Raw genomic sequence first — 16,991 nt, forward strand, 5'->3', positions numbered from 1 at the left:
GTGACCTAAACTTGTATCACCAACAACCCTTATAAATAGAAGTGGGCTTTGTTTGCACTGAATGTTATTCTAAAGTTAAAGGAACACGCAGCGGCCTAGCGGTGCGCACACAGACGGGTCAGGCTAATTTGCTGTGGCAGTCAGGACACGGTGATGGAATGTGAATGTCAGCAGGCTCTGTATTTACACACGATATAAAACCGACTAGTAATTAACACTAGGGCCCTCCCGCGCTCAAGTGTAATTGACTGTTTCAAAGGACTGCCACTTCATAATCCAGTGTGTGTATTAAAATTACGCTCTCCATATTGCCCACTCCCTCTAAGGATAAGGGTCAGTACTGCTGGCACAGTGGCTGGAACACATAAGATTTCTTTACGAGGACATTAACATTTTGACATATTAATAATGAGTAAGTGTATTGAGGTGAACCTCTGAGGGACCTTGTGCTTTCATCAGGAGGTGCGCATTTCCTTTCTGCTGGATGATTTTAGTACTAGGCAAAATGTTTTTTGTGAGGCTCTTAAAAGTGCTTAATTTGAGATGGAAACTCATTTGGTTTATTTTGCTAAAATATAGCTTATTAAATATTACCACGTGGGCTAGTGTAAGTAGCATTATAGCAAAAACTAGGTTAATGCTGTAAAAAAACAGGTCAAAAATAATATCTATAGATGACATTTTCAGTCATATTTTTTAAAAGGAATTTTTTTTTAAAAAGCTGTAGAAATTCACCCTTGCGGCTTTCTTTGTGACTACTGTCGCCATATGCAACACATTTTGTCATCTGTATCGCCCTAACATGTGTCCACACGGTCCCTACAGCCTATTTACCAAGGACATAAACTTAATGGGAGACTCATTTGCATTTGTTAATTTGGCTTGATATGTGCTAATTGATTCTTCTTACTTGTGTATTTTAATTATCCCAAGTTATAGTTGGCCACTGTTTGTGTATCAAACGTAAATTAGCAATGTTTGGCCATTAAATGCCCTCTGAGGAACGAACATGCTAGTCTGGGAGTAATGAGTGTTAATTAGCTTGTGCGGCGTAATTAACAGGTTTTATGTGTAGCACTTACCTTGTTTAGCAATAGATTAACATGATGCAGCGGATGCAAACATTTGACCCTTTTAAGAAAGTCTGGAAAGAATAAAGTTGCTTGAAATGTTGAACATTTATTTAGTTAAATGAATATCATATTTAGTGTATCTACTCACATGGAGGCTTAGGAACATATCTAAGAAACACATTTTGAACTCTGTAACAACTTATGAACGCATGTATTTCAATCAGTTTTGAGTCTTTTTTGAGGCATTAAACCTTCAGATGACATGAATTCCTCAATTTTTGCAATTTGGGCCATTATGTCAGATTGCTTTCGTTCTTTTCCTTCAGAACTAGATGCCATAGGCCTGGTCGGTTTCTCCACGCTCTGGAGTTTGAGAGGAGGAACGGTAGGAGTGGAGTTTTGTCGCAGACCATTACCCACAGAAGAAGAGACTGGACTGCCACTCAGCGTCGAGCTGTAGGAGATAAGAACTTGATTCTCCTGCGGGAAAATAAAAGGGGTAATAAAAGCACCATGAACACTCTACCTTGATTTAATTCTGATTGAAGTATTAATGGAAACGAAAAGAGAAATCCAACAGATTTGGCCTACACTGAGTTAAAAAAAAACACCTATGGCATCTAGTTCTTTAATTTAGAATGTAATTAAAGGAATAGTTCACCCAAAAATGAAAATTCGGTCATTAATTACTCACCCTCATGTTGTTCCAAACCTGTAAGACCTTCGTTCATCTTTAGAGCACAAATTAAGATATTTTTGATTAAATCCGAGAGTTTTCTGAGCAACGCAACTGAAACAAAGCCCAGAAAGGTAGTAAGGACATTGTTAAAACAGTCCATGTGACATCAGTGGTTCAACCGTAACGTTACTCTCGTAAATGCACGTCGAAGTCCGGGTAAAAATAGTCATTATTTTCGGTGTTGGGGAAAGTTACTTTTAAAAGTAATGCATTACAATATTGCGTTACTCCCTAAAAAGTAACTAATTACGTTATTTAGTTACTTTTGATGGAAAGTAATGTGTTACGTTACTTTTGCGTTACTTTTTAAATCTGGCCAGGGCTTTCTTGGTTGTTTTTAATATAAAAAGTTCTATTTTTGGCAAATGTAAAAGCCCTTTCACACCAAAAGTAAAATGAATACTCCTCAGGCTGAAGGAAAAGTAAATTCTCATCTGTATAGTAGAAAGCAAAAGAAGATAATTCAACACTCTTCAGCAATAAAACATTAAGCACAAATGTTTATCTAAAGTAATTTTTGCTTATTAAGTAACTGGCGAAAAAGTAACTCAGATATTTTCTTGTAAATTAAAAAGTAATGCGTTACTTTATAGTTACTTGAAAAAAGTAATCTGATTACGTAACTCGTATTATGTATTTTATATTTGTGTTGTGAAGATTAACAAAGGTTTAGAACAACATGAGGGTGAGTAATTAATGACAGAATTTTCATTTTTGTGTGAACTATCCCTTTAATAAATCAATTTAATAAATTTATTAACATATTTGAACTATTTATTTTACATATTTTTCAAAACTTTATTTTGCTTTCAAATCAAATGGTAATCCTTGCTGACAACTTGACTTAATATTTAAAAGAGTAAAAAAACTATCATTTTGATTGATTTCATGACTAATCCAGCAAAAAACTGTTGAAACCAGATATGGCTGTGTTATCGAAAACAACAGCCTTGAAAACGATCTCTGGTTTATTCCATATTAGCCTCTTAGCTCTCGTTTGAGTTGTGTTGCATCTCTGTGATTTATACGCAGAGACTTTTGTCCTGCTGTTTTCTATCAACATTTAATTGAGAAAAATGCTGCCATTTCACCCCGCTGAAATACTTCTGGGAATGGAAGTTGTCTTTAGGCACTCAGCACGTGCTGCAGCGCATGCCTCTTACGTTAACTCACTAGATTCTTCGCTGGCCTGTGTGGAAACTTACTTTCTCTGTTACCATTTCAGAAAAAGACTGCTGGATAGCATTCCACTCTCTTTGACAGTCACTCTTTTGGTGGGGACTCTTGTATGGAGTGTCCAGTCTCTCAGGCGTCTTCATTATGGCTGTGAAAATAGGATTTGAATTTGCAATTGTTTTGAGTGTAATTATTATAAAATACTCTGTTTACTTTACAAGACACACCTCTTTTTGCCAACTTATCCTTCATAAAAAGGGGAGCACAAAATGGAGAAACAAGCTCTTGAAATCCAGAGGACCACAGCTCAGTTCTTGGGGGTGTTGGATGTGGCGTCTTTTTCTCTTTCATAAATGTGTCCCATGCAAAGGACGACTCATATCTTGTGCTTCTAGGATGGTTTGAAGCATCTAGCACTGGAACGCTCTTCTGGTCAACATCTGATTGGTCATTTGCTGTCATAGACCCAGAGGAAGAAGGACCTTGTTCTGGGTTTGTGATCTTGGCTTCTTCAGAAGAAACATCTTGTTCAGTCTGTTGAGATGTCAATGGTTCTGAATCATCTTTTTGATCATTATTTTCAAAAATGATCTGATCAACAAGAGGCAGCTCTTTCGATTCCATCTCGTTGATCACATTGTAGAGGCTTATTCCAGTTGAACCACGCACTTGGGATAACTGGCTTTGTGAAAGTTCACAGATCAATTCAGGTGGTGAGAACTGATCTTTGGACTCATCAGGAAGTGTATCAAAAGGTGTTGTGGCACTTGCAGTGTCAGGGTTGGTTTTAGGGTCCTCGTGAACAGTTTGGTGGTATTGGCTTGGTTGGACGTCCATCATTTCTTCTATAATGGGTGTTTTGTCGTAAAACGCAACTGTGTTGTGTGGATTTGAGATTGGAGTTTTGTCTTCTGAAAGGCTTTCTGCAGTTGTTTGAGTTGCCTTTTGTGAAACACTGTGGATAAATTCAGGTGCGGCAGTCTGGTGGTCTTCTTTGGACTGAGATGTAGCATATCCCGGGCTGTCCATGTGTTTATCTGATGTCTGGGATTTAGTCACTTCAGAAGTACACAGATTCAGCTCCAGTGGTCTATCTTTCGGTTCCAAAGCCAAAGGGTCGCCGTCTACGCCATAAACAGACCTGGTTTCAGGCCCTGATAGCTCAGCAAGACGACTGTCTGTGTCACTTTGGACTGGGTTTGAGGGGCATCCTTTATCATCTGGCTCACCGGTTTTTGTTTCATCACACGACTTTGACAGATGATTCGTCTTGGGATTGACATCCTCAGGCCTAGAGATGTTATCATCATTGGTTGAAACCAATGGTGAGACTACAGGTACTGTTCTATCTGCATGCATTGGAACGTCAAGTTCCTTGTTGTCGTTCTGAGAGCAGTCATCTTTTCTTGCCTCTTGAAACTCGATGCTTTCATCTGTGAGGAAATGAAATGCATGCATCATCATAAGAGAAAAATGAGAAGTACAGGTAAGCTTTCTTGATAAAGAGACTCCAGTAACCACCTCCCTGCACTTCACATCATTCTGTATAAAAATATTACTTAGAGCAGCGCCAAGCTTGGCTGGAGAAGACAACTGTGCATTCTTTCTTACCTGGAACGTCTTTATCAGGGTGACACGTTGGTTCGTGGTTATCACGAGGACTAATAAGACTCTCCACAAGATCTTCATGGAGAATGCTCACCATCACAAGGTTAATCTCATTAGATGATGTACAAAGAAAGTTTTCTTGTTCGTGTATGGCAGTCTGTAATAAAAAGGAGCCTTAGATTAGAATTCAAATCACTTAAAGGGATAGTTCACACAAAAATGAAAATTCTGTCATTAATTACTCACCCTCATGTTGTTTCAAACCCGTAAGACATTTTTTGCTGTCTAAAGAGGGTCAGACAGCTCATTCGGATTTCATCAAAAATATCTTAATTTGTGTTCTGAAGACAAACAAAGTCTTACGGGTATGGAACGACATGAGGCTGAGTAAGACAGAATTTTCATTTTGGGGTGAACTATCCCTTTAATAAATCAAATAGCATTTCAAAATCGGAAAGTTTAGACCTATTTATCCATGTTCAGTTTACAAGCTTATTAAACATTCACTGGTTATGAATGTACATGTAATCATCCCACCTCAGAGTTATGAATTTCTTTGGCTTTATGAACTGCAGAAATAGACAGCTGTTTATGCTCTTCCTGGAGCAGATTATATGCCTCTTTTACCGCTATCAGCTCTTCTTGACCGGACTCCGTTGACACTTGCATTCGCAGAATCTGTGTTTTTAATTAAAAAAAAAAACCATGTTAATGAAATAATAGTAATTAAATGTATAATTACATTTCACAAATAATCTGTTTTCTAAGGCGGATGTCAATTCTGGATCCTTTTTTCTTTCTTTTTTTTTGTGTGATGGTTTTCCAGAACTCGTTGTTACCTCTTTTTCCCAAGCGAGTTTAGAATTTTGGTATTCATCTCTTAAGCGAGCAAAGCTGTCGTCTTTTTCTTTGGTCCTCTCTTGGTTCAATTCATGTTCTGTTTTAAGGGCCTGCAATGAAATTAATCACCCAGAAAATTTTTAATGCAATGATAAATTTTTATGTGTTTATTTAACCTGGACAGAGGATTCTAAACAGACGGAGAGGCCAATACAAATCAGTTGGCTTTTGTCATGTTAATAATGGTTTTAATCAGTGAATGACTAAGTGAATTAAATAGAGGAATGGGGAGAATAAAAGAGAAGGAGGCTGTAAACGGATATTAAACACACTTACTATTATTGAGTTGCACTTCGTGTGTTGTAAATGTGCAAAAGTGATTTTCAGTCCACTCAATCAATTTTATGGGTACTAGGTGACCATTGTTTACTCCTAAATATGCATACCTCACTAAAATGATCATTTTAGGAAAATTCATTTACGATAAATATCAGGAAACGGTTGACAGATTCTGCTTCTTTTTTTTTTTTGCAAAATACTTTATTTTGAATGTAAATGTGTTTATCTAGTGGATAGAGTTAATTGTCCTTTAGTTAATTAGTTAGTAATTAATTTTTATAATTAATAATAATAAACTGAAATCTGTTCTTTTGTGCACACAGCACATATGTTTTGAAAATAAAGTCAAAATTATGAGAATAAAGTTAAAAGTACGAGAATAAAGTCTAAACAATTTAAGAATAAAGTCTAAATGTTTTGAGAATAGTCAAAATTTTAATAAAGTCGAAATATTACGAGACTACAGTTTAGAGAATAAAGTCGAAATGATGAGAATAAAGTCGAAATGGTTGAGAATAAAGTCAAAATGTTTTGAGAATAAAGTCGAAATGGTTGAGAATAAAGTCAAAATGTTTTGAGAATAAAGTCAAAATATTTCAAGAATAAAGTCGAAATTATGAGAATAAAGTTGAAATATTTTGAAAATAAAGTTAAAATATTTCAACAAAGTCAAAATTCTGAGAATAATGTCAAAATATTTTGAGACTAAAGTCAAAACGTTTCGAGACTAAAATTGAAATGTTTTCGAGAATACAGTCAAAATGATGAGAATAAAGTCTAAATGGTTGAGAACAAAGTCGAAATGAAGAAAATTAAGTCAAAAAGTTTCGAGAATAAAGTCGAAATAATGAAAATAAAGTCAGAAAGTTTCGAGAATTAAGTCGAACTTTACGAGATTAAAGTCATAATATTGCAAAAATAAAGGCGAAATATTTTGAGAATAAAGTCGAAATTATGTGAATAAAGTTTAAATATTATGAAAAAAGTTAATATTTCAACAAAGTCAAAATTCTGAGAATAAAATCAAAATGTTTCGAGAATAAAGCCGAAAATATGCGAATAATGTCAAAATATTTCGAGACTAAAGTCAAAACGTTTCGAGACTAATATTTAAATGTTTCGAGAATAAAGTCGAAATTATGAAAATAAAGTCTAAATGGTTGAGAACAAAGTCGAAATGTTTCGAGAATAAAGTCGAAATAATGAAAATAAAGTCGAAAAGTTTCGAGAATAAAGTCGAAATGTTTCAAGATTAAAGTCGAAATAATGAAAATAAAGTTGAAAAGTTTCGAGAATAAATTCGAGAAGTTTCGAGAATAAATTCGAGAAGTTTCGAGAATGAAGTCAAAAAGTTTTGAGAATAAAGTCGAAATGTTCTGAGAATGAAGTCGAACTTTACGAGATTAAAGTCATAATATTGCAAAAATAAAGGCGAAATATTTCAACAGTCAAAATTCTGAGAATAAAGTCGAAATGTTTTGAGAATAAAGTAAAAATACGTGAATAAAGACAAAATATTTTGAGAATAAAGTAGAAATTTTGAGAATAAAGTCGAAATGTTCTGAGAATGAAGTCTAAATTTACGAGATTAAAGTAATATTATTACGAAAATAAAGTCGAAATATTATGAGTTCTGAGAATGAAGTAGAAATTAAGAGAATAAAGTCAAAATATTTTGAGAATAGTCGAAATGTTTCAACAGTCAAAATTCTGAGAATAAAGTCAGAATGTTTTGAGAATGAAGTGTCATAATTTTTACTTTATTCTCAAAATATTTAGACTTTATTCTTGTAATATTACAACTTCAATCTCATAATGTTCGATTTTTCATTTTTAACATAGCAATAAAATGCTGTCATAAAAATTATTGCAGATTTTTTTTGTGTGTTAAGTTGAAAGTAATACTGCAGGTAGAGTTGGGTTTTAGGAAGCCTGACCTGATATTCCTCACGAAGTGTGCGGAGCTCATACTCTGCTCGGATCAGAGCTTCTGTCTGTGTCTGCAGCAAACTCTGATTGTGGTGGAGGGATTTCAATACATCCTGAGACACACACACACACACACACACATACTTGATTTCATCCAAGTGTTAAGTCTAATGTCACCTTTGTTAACTAATACACACAACAAGTTCCAGACTTTTTCTGAGGGGCTTACCTTCTTCTCTCCCCTCTCTATGGCCATCTCATTTCTCAGTTTTTGGTTAAGTTCTGTTTCCTAAAACATCAAATATAACATTTATAGACAATCTGGTATCACCTTTTACGCTTAAAAATGTAAAGAGATTCTACCACAAGGAGTTTCTTCTGAAGTAGCTGAAACTGTTGCTCTTTCAGAACATCCTGTAAACGTTCCTCTCCAGGTTTGCAGACCGACGACACTTTGAATGCAACCAGCTCTTTGTTGATCCTCTCCAAATCCTAAATATAAAGTGCAACAATTTGTGACACAATGATGTAGAACAACTTGTAACTTCAAAGCAAATCACTTTACAAAGCAATAAGTGGTACAAGAATGATTCAGTGCGCTTTTTATATACCTCTTTCAAGGCTTTAATCGTAGATTCTTGTTTTTCATTGATGGATGTGAGGTTTTTATTAATTCGCATGGCCTCTTCAACTTAAAAAAAAAAGATTTAAAAAAGCTTGGCATTGCTACACAGGCTTTCTTTTAGCATTCACATACAAAGGCCGAATAATTCATGTTCAAGGAATGACAAATCAATTCATTGATCAAATCTGAATGAAGAAAAATTATGAAATACCAGACTAAAAGTTTTCCAGCTCTTTTAACTTAGCTGTTGAGTTTAAAGACCCCTTTTCCCAGTGGTGTTTCATACCATTTTGTTCAAGTTTCTCATGGGCCTGTTTGACCATGGCACACTGTCTGGAGACGGCGGCGAAACGCCTCTCCACTTCTCCCAGCTGGTTCAGGTGGCTGTCTTTCGTTTGTGTCTGCAGCTGCAACTTTTGCTCCTGAAAAGTTTAAAAACACATTGTCCTCCCTTCTAAGAGGAATATCCCCATTCGGCCGTACAAGTAATAACAGTTCTTCTTCTCGGCAAGGGCAGACCGTGAATATATACTGCATCGGAGAGTTTGAAGACCTTTGTTTAACATCTCGGCTGAGTGCTCCTTTCTGCTAGATAAGGAGTCAACTTCCAAACATGCCTGAGGGGCTTTTATGTGAACCGCAGCCCGTTACTGTTTGATTGTCTGTATCAAACTGATTCCCCTCTCCGCCATTGAAAGGTTAAACAGAGCGAGGCTCCGATATAAAATATTTTAATAGTGGTATTTTCACAGCGGCGCTGGCGGTTCACGTGTCACGCCCTCCCTATCCGTTACTCCTGATGATCCGCTCTCCCTCTCAGTTCCTCCTCTTTAATTCTTCCCACTCCCACTTGCCTCTGTCAACAATTTATATAATTGGAAATCCTTACCAGCTCGCCTAATTTCTTCTCCGAACTGTACCTGAACAACTGTAAGACAACAGTAAAAGAAGAAGAAAGTGGTTTTACTGAGGTTTTTTCACCTTTCTACAAGTTGCAAAGCAGAATTAAAGGAGTAGTTCACTTTCAGAATAAAAATGTACAGATAATGTACTCACCCCCTTGTCATCCAAGAAGTTCATGTCTTTCTTTCTTCAGTCGTAAGGAAATTATGTTTTTTAAGGAAAACATTTCAGGATTTCTCTCCATATAATGGACTTCTATGGTGCCCCCGAGTTTGAAATTCTAAAATGCAGCTTCAAATGGCTCTAAACAATCACAGCCGAGGAAAGAAGGGTCTTATCTAACAAAACAAAGGGTTATTTAAAAAAAAAAAAAAAAAACTATTTATATACTTTTTAACCTCAAATGCTCGTCTTGTCTAGCTCTGTGTATACTCTGTGTAGAGATTAAAAAGTATATAAATTGTAAATGTTTTTAGAAAATAACCGATCGTTTCGCTAGATAAGACCCTTTTTCCTCGGCTGTGATCGTTTAGAGCTCTTTGAAGCTGCATTTAAACTGCATTTTGGAAGTTCAAACTCGGGGGCACCATAGAAGTCCATTATATGGAGAGAAATCCCAAAATGTTTACCTCAGAAAAAAAAATTCTTTACGACTGAAAAAAGAAAGACATGAACTTCTTGGATGACAAGAGGGTGAGGACATTATCTGTAATTTTTTTGTTCTGAAAGTGAACTACTCCTTTAAGTAGCAAGGGTGTATTTGTAGCAATATTCAAAAATACATTGTATGGGTCAAAATGATCGATTTTTCTTTTATGCCAAAAATCATTAGGATATTAATTAAAGATCATGTTCCATGAAGATATTTTGTACATTTCCTACCATAAATATATCAAAATGTAATTTTTGATTAGTAATATGCATTTCCAAGAATTTTATTTGGACAACTTTAAAGGCGATTTTCTCAATATTTAGATTTTTTTGCACCCTCAGATTGCAGATTTTCAATTAGTTGAATCTCACCCAAATATTGTTCTATCCTATCAAAAAATTGACCCTTATGACCAGTGTTGGGGAAAGTTACTTTTAAAAGTAATGCATTACAATATTGAGTTACTCCCTAAAAAAGTAACTAATTACGTTACTTAGTTACTTTCTATGGAAAATAATGTGTTATGTTACTTTTGCATTACTTTTTAAATCTGGGCAGGGCTTTCTTGTTTGTTTTTAATATAAAAAGTTCAATTTTTGGCAAATGTAAAAGCCTTTTCACACCAAAAGCCTCAGGCTTAGAGAAAAGTAAATTCACGTCTGTACAGTAGACCGCAGAAGAAAAAAATGACAACTCTTCAGCAATAAAAAAAGGAAAACAAATGGTAGAATATCTTGAGTAATTTCTTCCTTTAGTATGGATGAATTGGATCATCAAAGGTCGGCAGCAAAGACATCGGTTAATAAAATGGGATTAAATACATAAAGGATATTTGTATTATTTAACATTTAATTATTGTAGGTTTGCGTTGAATTTCACTGTTTTTATTCATTTTGAAGCAAATCTGTTTTCTTAGTAAGTGAGATTATTTTTTTGCATGTTCACATTTATTCTAGAACTAAAGTAACATCTTACTAACAATTTCTCTCAACATGGAGAGCTTTTAATCAATAAATGAGGGGGAAAAGTAACTGGCGTTGCTTATTTGAAAAAGTAACTTTCTTGTCAATTAAAAAGTAATGCATTACTTTACTAGTTACTTGGAAAAAGTAATAATATTACGTAACCTGTATACATGTAACCTGTGTTACCCCCAACACTGCTTATGACTGGTTTTGTGGTCCAAGGACACATTGAATCGTATTCGTAAACATAGAAACAAAAAGGCATAGAGCGAAGAGTGTTTAGATATGAATCAAATTCCCCAAATTGCATTATCAAATAAAAGGATAACAAGGGCCTTTATCAGCCAATGGCACGGTTGAACCGAGGGTTTGATGAACCGTAGAAACCATACGTCACCCATGCGACATCATTTATCTGACAACACCAAATAGACCTACACAGACCCCCACTCAAAGGTCAGCAGTGAGATGGGTTTTCCCACTGTTTTATGCACATGACCCTAAAGCAAGAGAGAGCTATGTGTTGATCTTGTAATGCTATGGTTGATCTTGTAATGTAGGTGTGTTGTTGTTGTATTTATTTTGTGTACCTGCAGCTGTTTTAGTTCTTCCTTGAGGCTGATGATCTCTTTGTCTTTTAGTTCGGCAGCCAGCTGGTTTTTACCCTTTAAGAGGTCATGAATATTTAGTCAAGTGATGATTAAAGATATTAATAAAAGCAAAAATCAAAGCACAACAAAATGGAAAATATAAAGTGACCAACCTTTTCTCCTTCAATTTTTCGGATTTGGGCCTGAAACTTTAAATTAGACAAAATAATTTATATGTAGAAATGTTCATGTATTTTTGGGAGTATACTCCTTCCCCTTATTAAAGAGATAGTATACTCAAAAATGAAAATTCTGTCATTAATTACTCCTTATCATGTCGTTCCAAACCCGTAAGACCTTCGTTCATCTTCAGAACACAAATTAAGATATTTTTGATGAAATCCGAGAGCTTTCTGATCCTGAAATAGTCCATGTGACATTAGTGGATCGACCTTAATTTTATGAAGCAATGAGAATACTTTTTGTGCACAAAGAAAACAAAAATAACGACTTTATTCAACAATTTAACAATATCCTTACTACCTTGACTGTAGTAGTTGTGTTGCTGTCTATTCAGGGTCAGAAAGCTCTCGGAGTTCATCATAAATATTAATTTGTGTTCTGAAGATGAACGAAGGTCTTACGGGTTTGGAACGACATGAGGATGAGTAATTAATAACAGAATTTTTATTTTTGAGTAAAGTAACTCTTAATAAATTCTTACGTCATACCTGTTTTTTTACAGCGGCAAGTGACTCTGAATTTTCGTTTGAGAGTCTAGAAATCTGACTTTGTAAAGACTCCTGAAAAAGAAAAAAAAACTGTTAATATTGACAAGCTGTAGTCATACAAATGGTTTTATTTCTGTAAATGCTCAGTCATTTTTTGAAAATAATGGTATCTTAGGAATTTAATGAAAATAGTATAAAGTATTTTTATAATTTCTAACGTACCTTTTGCCATTCCAACTCTTGCTTCTCCAGCACTAGTTTACAGACCTGCTCCTCATATCTTCTTTCAGCATCCTTTGTCCAAAATGTACACAAACACATCAATAATCAATATAATAATAGGAAAGAACAATATGGATTTAAATGATTTACATTTTATGTGGGTATCTGAACACCAAAGAGGAGATTTTCACATAAAGCCATCATTCCCCTGCAGGTTTAAGTCAGTGGTTTTCTACATAGCGGTGCTTATTTGCATGTAGGAGTTTATTTACATTTTCCTAATAAAGTGTGCTACTTGCAAAGCTGTTAACGTTTCATGGAAGGACAATAAATTGAATAAATGGGGCCTGCAGGTAAAAAAAGAAAATTAAAATTAATGAGTCATGTGAATCTTTCAGGACAGAAACTGATTGCATATGTGCACTACCGGTCAAAAGTTTTTGCACAGTAAGATTTTCTTTTTTTAAAGTCTCACCAAGACTGCATTTATTTGGTCCTAAATACAGAAAAAAAACAGTAATATTGTGAAAAAAAAAAAATGCTTTCTATTTCAATATATTTTCTGTAATTTATTCCTGGGATCAAAGCTACATTTTTAGCATCATTACTCCAGTCTTCAGCGTCACATGATCCTTCAGAAATCATTCTAATATGCTGATTTGCTGTTCAAGAAGCATTTGTTATTATTATTATTATCAATATTTAAAACAGTTGAGTACATTCATTTGATGAATAGAAAGATCTTTGATGAATAGTAAGAAATAAAAAGCTTTTATATCATTATACACTATACCATACACCATTTTTTGGAAAGGAAATTATAGAAATGAATACTTTTACTTATCAAAAGCGATGGTCAAGACATTTATAATGTTACAAAAGATTTCTATTTCAGATAAATGCAGTTCTTCTGAACTTTCTATTCATCAAAGAAACCTAAAAAAATCTGTTTTCAACATCATAATAATAATAATATGTTTTTGAGCAGCAAATCAGAATATTAGAATGATTTCTGAAGGATCATGTGACTGGAGAAATTATGCTAAAAATTCAGCTTTTAAATCACAGGAATAAATTACATATAAAATATATTCAAATAGAAAACCTTATATTTTAGTATAGTATATTTTAGTAAAAATATCTTAAAATTTTACTGTTTTTGCTGTACTTTGGATCAAAAAAATGCAGGCTTGGTGAGCAGAAAAAACATTAAAAATCTTACTGTTCAAAAACTTTTGGTAGTGTAGATGTATGAAATCTAATAAAACTAATAAAACAAAAGCAGCATGCAAAATATCACTCTAGACTAGTGTCATGCTTCAGGACAATGCACTTTCAGCAGCTGGCCGTTCAAATTTCCTGTATCTGGCAAAACGGCTGACAACATTGCAAGCTAATACAGTAATTTTAATGGAAGACACTTTGCACTCTCTTAAAAGAACATAAGAAGTGACGGCATTCAGCTGAGCGTGTTTGTCTGGCAGGAAATCCTCCATCTTAACCCCGGCCCTATAAACCAGAGAACTACAAAGTGTTAGTTTAATGGCATGCCTGAGGATCACATTGATTTAATGCCTTTGTTCCTAACCAACATCATAATAACAATAAAACACGAGAGATACAATTGTTTATTTTTGCTCGTACAACCTTTAAACCTGTCCAGAGTTGGGTTTTAAGTGCTTTGCTCGAGGGTACCGGTCGTGCAAGCAAATATGTGAATTTGTCAGGTCCTGCTGCATGACCCCGTTTTAATGTAAGTGTAACTTCTGCTGGCTTATATCCAGATGGACAGAAAGTGCTGCTCGATTTTCCGTCTCCTGAACGTTCATGACACTCCTCCCACAAAATTGCATTTCTCAGTTCCTCATGAGCGGGCTAAATAGAGCCACGATGCCATTCGGATACTAATAGACTGGCATTCTTAATATATTGAGATGTCATTTAGCAGCCTTTTAGGGGGCTGATATTTGTCTGAGATTGCCCAAGCTCAATAAATATGTGCACACCTCTTAGTATAAGACTAATACGAAGTTTCTTGGCCAAGAGATACATTTGTAAGTAAGCTAAGTTTCTGATCTGACACTGTCAGGCTGATTTTGGCATTTTAGAAATTTCTGAGTTGAATAAACCTGCTAATTTAGATGTTGCCACATCTCAAAAAAGGTTGCACAATTCAAATGTTAAAATTTTTTGGAAATCCTGATAGCTGATCTATATAAATATATATAAAAAAAGAATGAACAGTAAGTTAAGTAAGTAAAAAATATAATTAAAAAAAATATTCTACCTGATTTGGTGCTTAAAATACTTTATTTGTACTGTGTAGATAGGTTAATTCTGTTTAAATACTATTAAAATATAATAATTCATTGGTTTTTGTCATAGTTATTGCATTATTTATATATTAATATTTTTGCTAAGCATAAAGAAAGGTTAAATAATTCAATAAATAATACAATTTATTTATTTATATTTAAAAATTAAAGAAAAATACTATCTAACTAAATATAAGTGATTAAATAAATACACAGTAAGAAGGTAGACAAGTAAAAGAATATAATAAAAACATACAAATATAAAAAATAACACACACAAACAAACAAATATACAGGATTTATTTCTACCTGAACTAATGCTTAAAATTTTGTCCTAACTGTAACCTAATGTAGGTTAATTCAGTAACTTCAAATATTATTTAAAATATATAATCTCATTGCTTTTTGTCAGAGTTATTGTAGTATTTAATTAAATAAATAAATACATACAGGATAGGAAGGGGTGGGGGCAAAGGAAAGGTAAAACTGGGGTTTTGTTATTTTTGTCTTTATCTCATTTGATCAGGTAATCGATTAAAATAACCATCTTTAATTGCTGAGCTAAGCAGGGCACTAATGGTACAACAAACACCAAAAAAACCAACAATGCAGTAAACATCATTGTTGACTCATTTTGCTTTGTTTTCTCACATTTTATCCTTTTTTACATGTTGTATATCATCAGAAAGGGTAAAAGTAAATGTAAAAGTAAGACCCCGTACCCTGTGAATATGCAACTCTTCAACCGCCTCCAGGAGACTTGTTTTAAATTCCAGTACTTGCAGTGAGATGGTACGCCCATCATTCTCTACAGCAATGTTTGGGGTCTTCGGTTGGCTGAGAGCACCTTTATCTTCCATCTACAAAAACAAAAAACAAAAAAAAAAGCAGGAGTGTGTAATTCTTGCTGTTTCATTTGTATATAATTTAAAACACATCATTCTGCTTTAGAATATTTCCACTTACCAAGGAGAAAAGCTCTGTTTCAGAGTCCACACTCAACTCCATTGCACTTGGGAGAAAAAAAAAATCATTAAATCAAACAATCTAAACAGAATCTACAGATCAAATCTAGTGTCATTGCTTTATAAAACAGCTACAATATGATTAAATACATCTATATTTTATAAATATTTAACTAATAGAAATTATTATAATAAACCAACAGCATTTTAGCCCAATTGTAGGCTGTTTGTGGTTGCGAAATAACATCACAACTTGCCACATGAATATCAAATTCAACCAAAACAGTTTCATTTTCATATCGTTCAGATACTATTATAGTTTTTTTATATTTTGAATTTTTAGATTACAGAATTGCAAGAAAAACAAAAGTCAGGATTCTGAGATAAACTCAGAATCGTAAGAAAAAAAGTCTGAATCGTGAAAAATAAACTAAAATTTTTCTTCTCGCAATTCCCAAAAATGCAAGTTAAAACAGTCAGAATTGTCAGATAACCTTAAAATTGCAAAGAAAGAAAAAGTCAGAATTGTAAGAAAAAAAAGTCATAATTGTGAGATAAACTGAGAAATTGCAAGAAAAATAGTCTGAATCGTGAAAAATAAATTACTTTTTTTTTTTTCTCGCAATTCCCAAAATTGCAAGGAAAAAAGTCAGGGTTGTGAGACATAAACTCAGAATTGCAAGAAAAAAAGTCTGAATTGTGAAAAATAAACAACATTTTCTTCTCGCAATTTCCAAAATTTCCAGTAATTAAATTTCAAGTTTCACTAAAATGAAAATTTAAAAATAATCTTCTCAATTCCCAAAAATTGCATGTAAAAAAGACAGAAAGACAGAATTGTGAGACATAAACTCAGAATTGCAAGAAAAAAAGTCAGGATTGTGGGACAAAAACTCAGAATTTCAAGAAAAAAATTCAATCGTAAAAAATAAACTAAATGAAAAAAATAATAACAATAATAATTCTTTGCAATTCTCAAAATTGCAAGTAAAACAGTCAGAATTGTGAGATATAAACTCAAATTTGCACACAAAAAAAAGCAAGTAAAAAAAGTCAAAATTGTAGGACATAAAATCAGAATTGCAAGAAAAAAAGTCAGGATTGTGAGATAAACAAAGGATGAATTGTGAGTTAAAAATAAGCTGCAATTACTTGTTTTTAATCTCTAAAAAACGGTCTTCTATATATTTTAGTACATCAAGTTAAACACAAGTGCACATATCAGCTCTAAATGTACCTAATCCCATCAAAATTTAGAGCTGGAACTATTGATTTTATCATACTACATATGACAAAAACAATGCTACTACATAAATCTC

General features: G+C 33.7%; 1 protein-coding gene across 1 annotated transcript; it reads right to left on the bottom strand.

Annotated features, from left to right (window-relative positions):
- Positions 1-1,190: 1,190 nt before the first annotated feature.
- ccdc73 (coiled-coil domain containing 73) lies at positions 1,191-15,715 on the bottom strand. Its single transcript, XM_073832053.1, has 18 exons — positions 15,674-15,715; positions 15,430-15,567; positions 12,393-12,464; positions 12,171-12,242; positions 11,613-11,648; positions 11,440-11,514; positions 9,219-9,257; positions 8,616-8,751; positions 8,316-8,395; positions 8,068-8,196; positions 7,934-7,993; positions 7,713-7,817; positions 5,436-5,546; positions 5,134-5,274; positions 4,600-4,753; positions 3,216-4,421; positions 3,018-3,136; positions 1,191-1,553 (listed from the first exon to the last, which is right to left on the bottom strand). The coding sequence occupies exons 1-18, from the start codon at positions 15,713-15,715 to the stop codon at positions 1,290-1,292; spliced, it is 2,979 nt and encodes a 992-aa protein (XP_073688154.1). The 3' UTR covers positions 1,191-1,289.
- Positions 15,716-16,991: the final 1,276 nt, after the last annotated feature.

Source organism: Garra rufa, chromosome 25, assembly GCF_049309525.1.
Source record: "Garra rufa chromosome 25, GarRuf1.0, whole genome shotgun sequence".
NCBI lineage: Eukaryota > Metazoa > Chordata > Actinopteri > Cypriniformes > Cyprinidae > Garra > Garra rufa.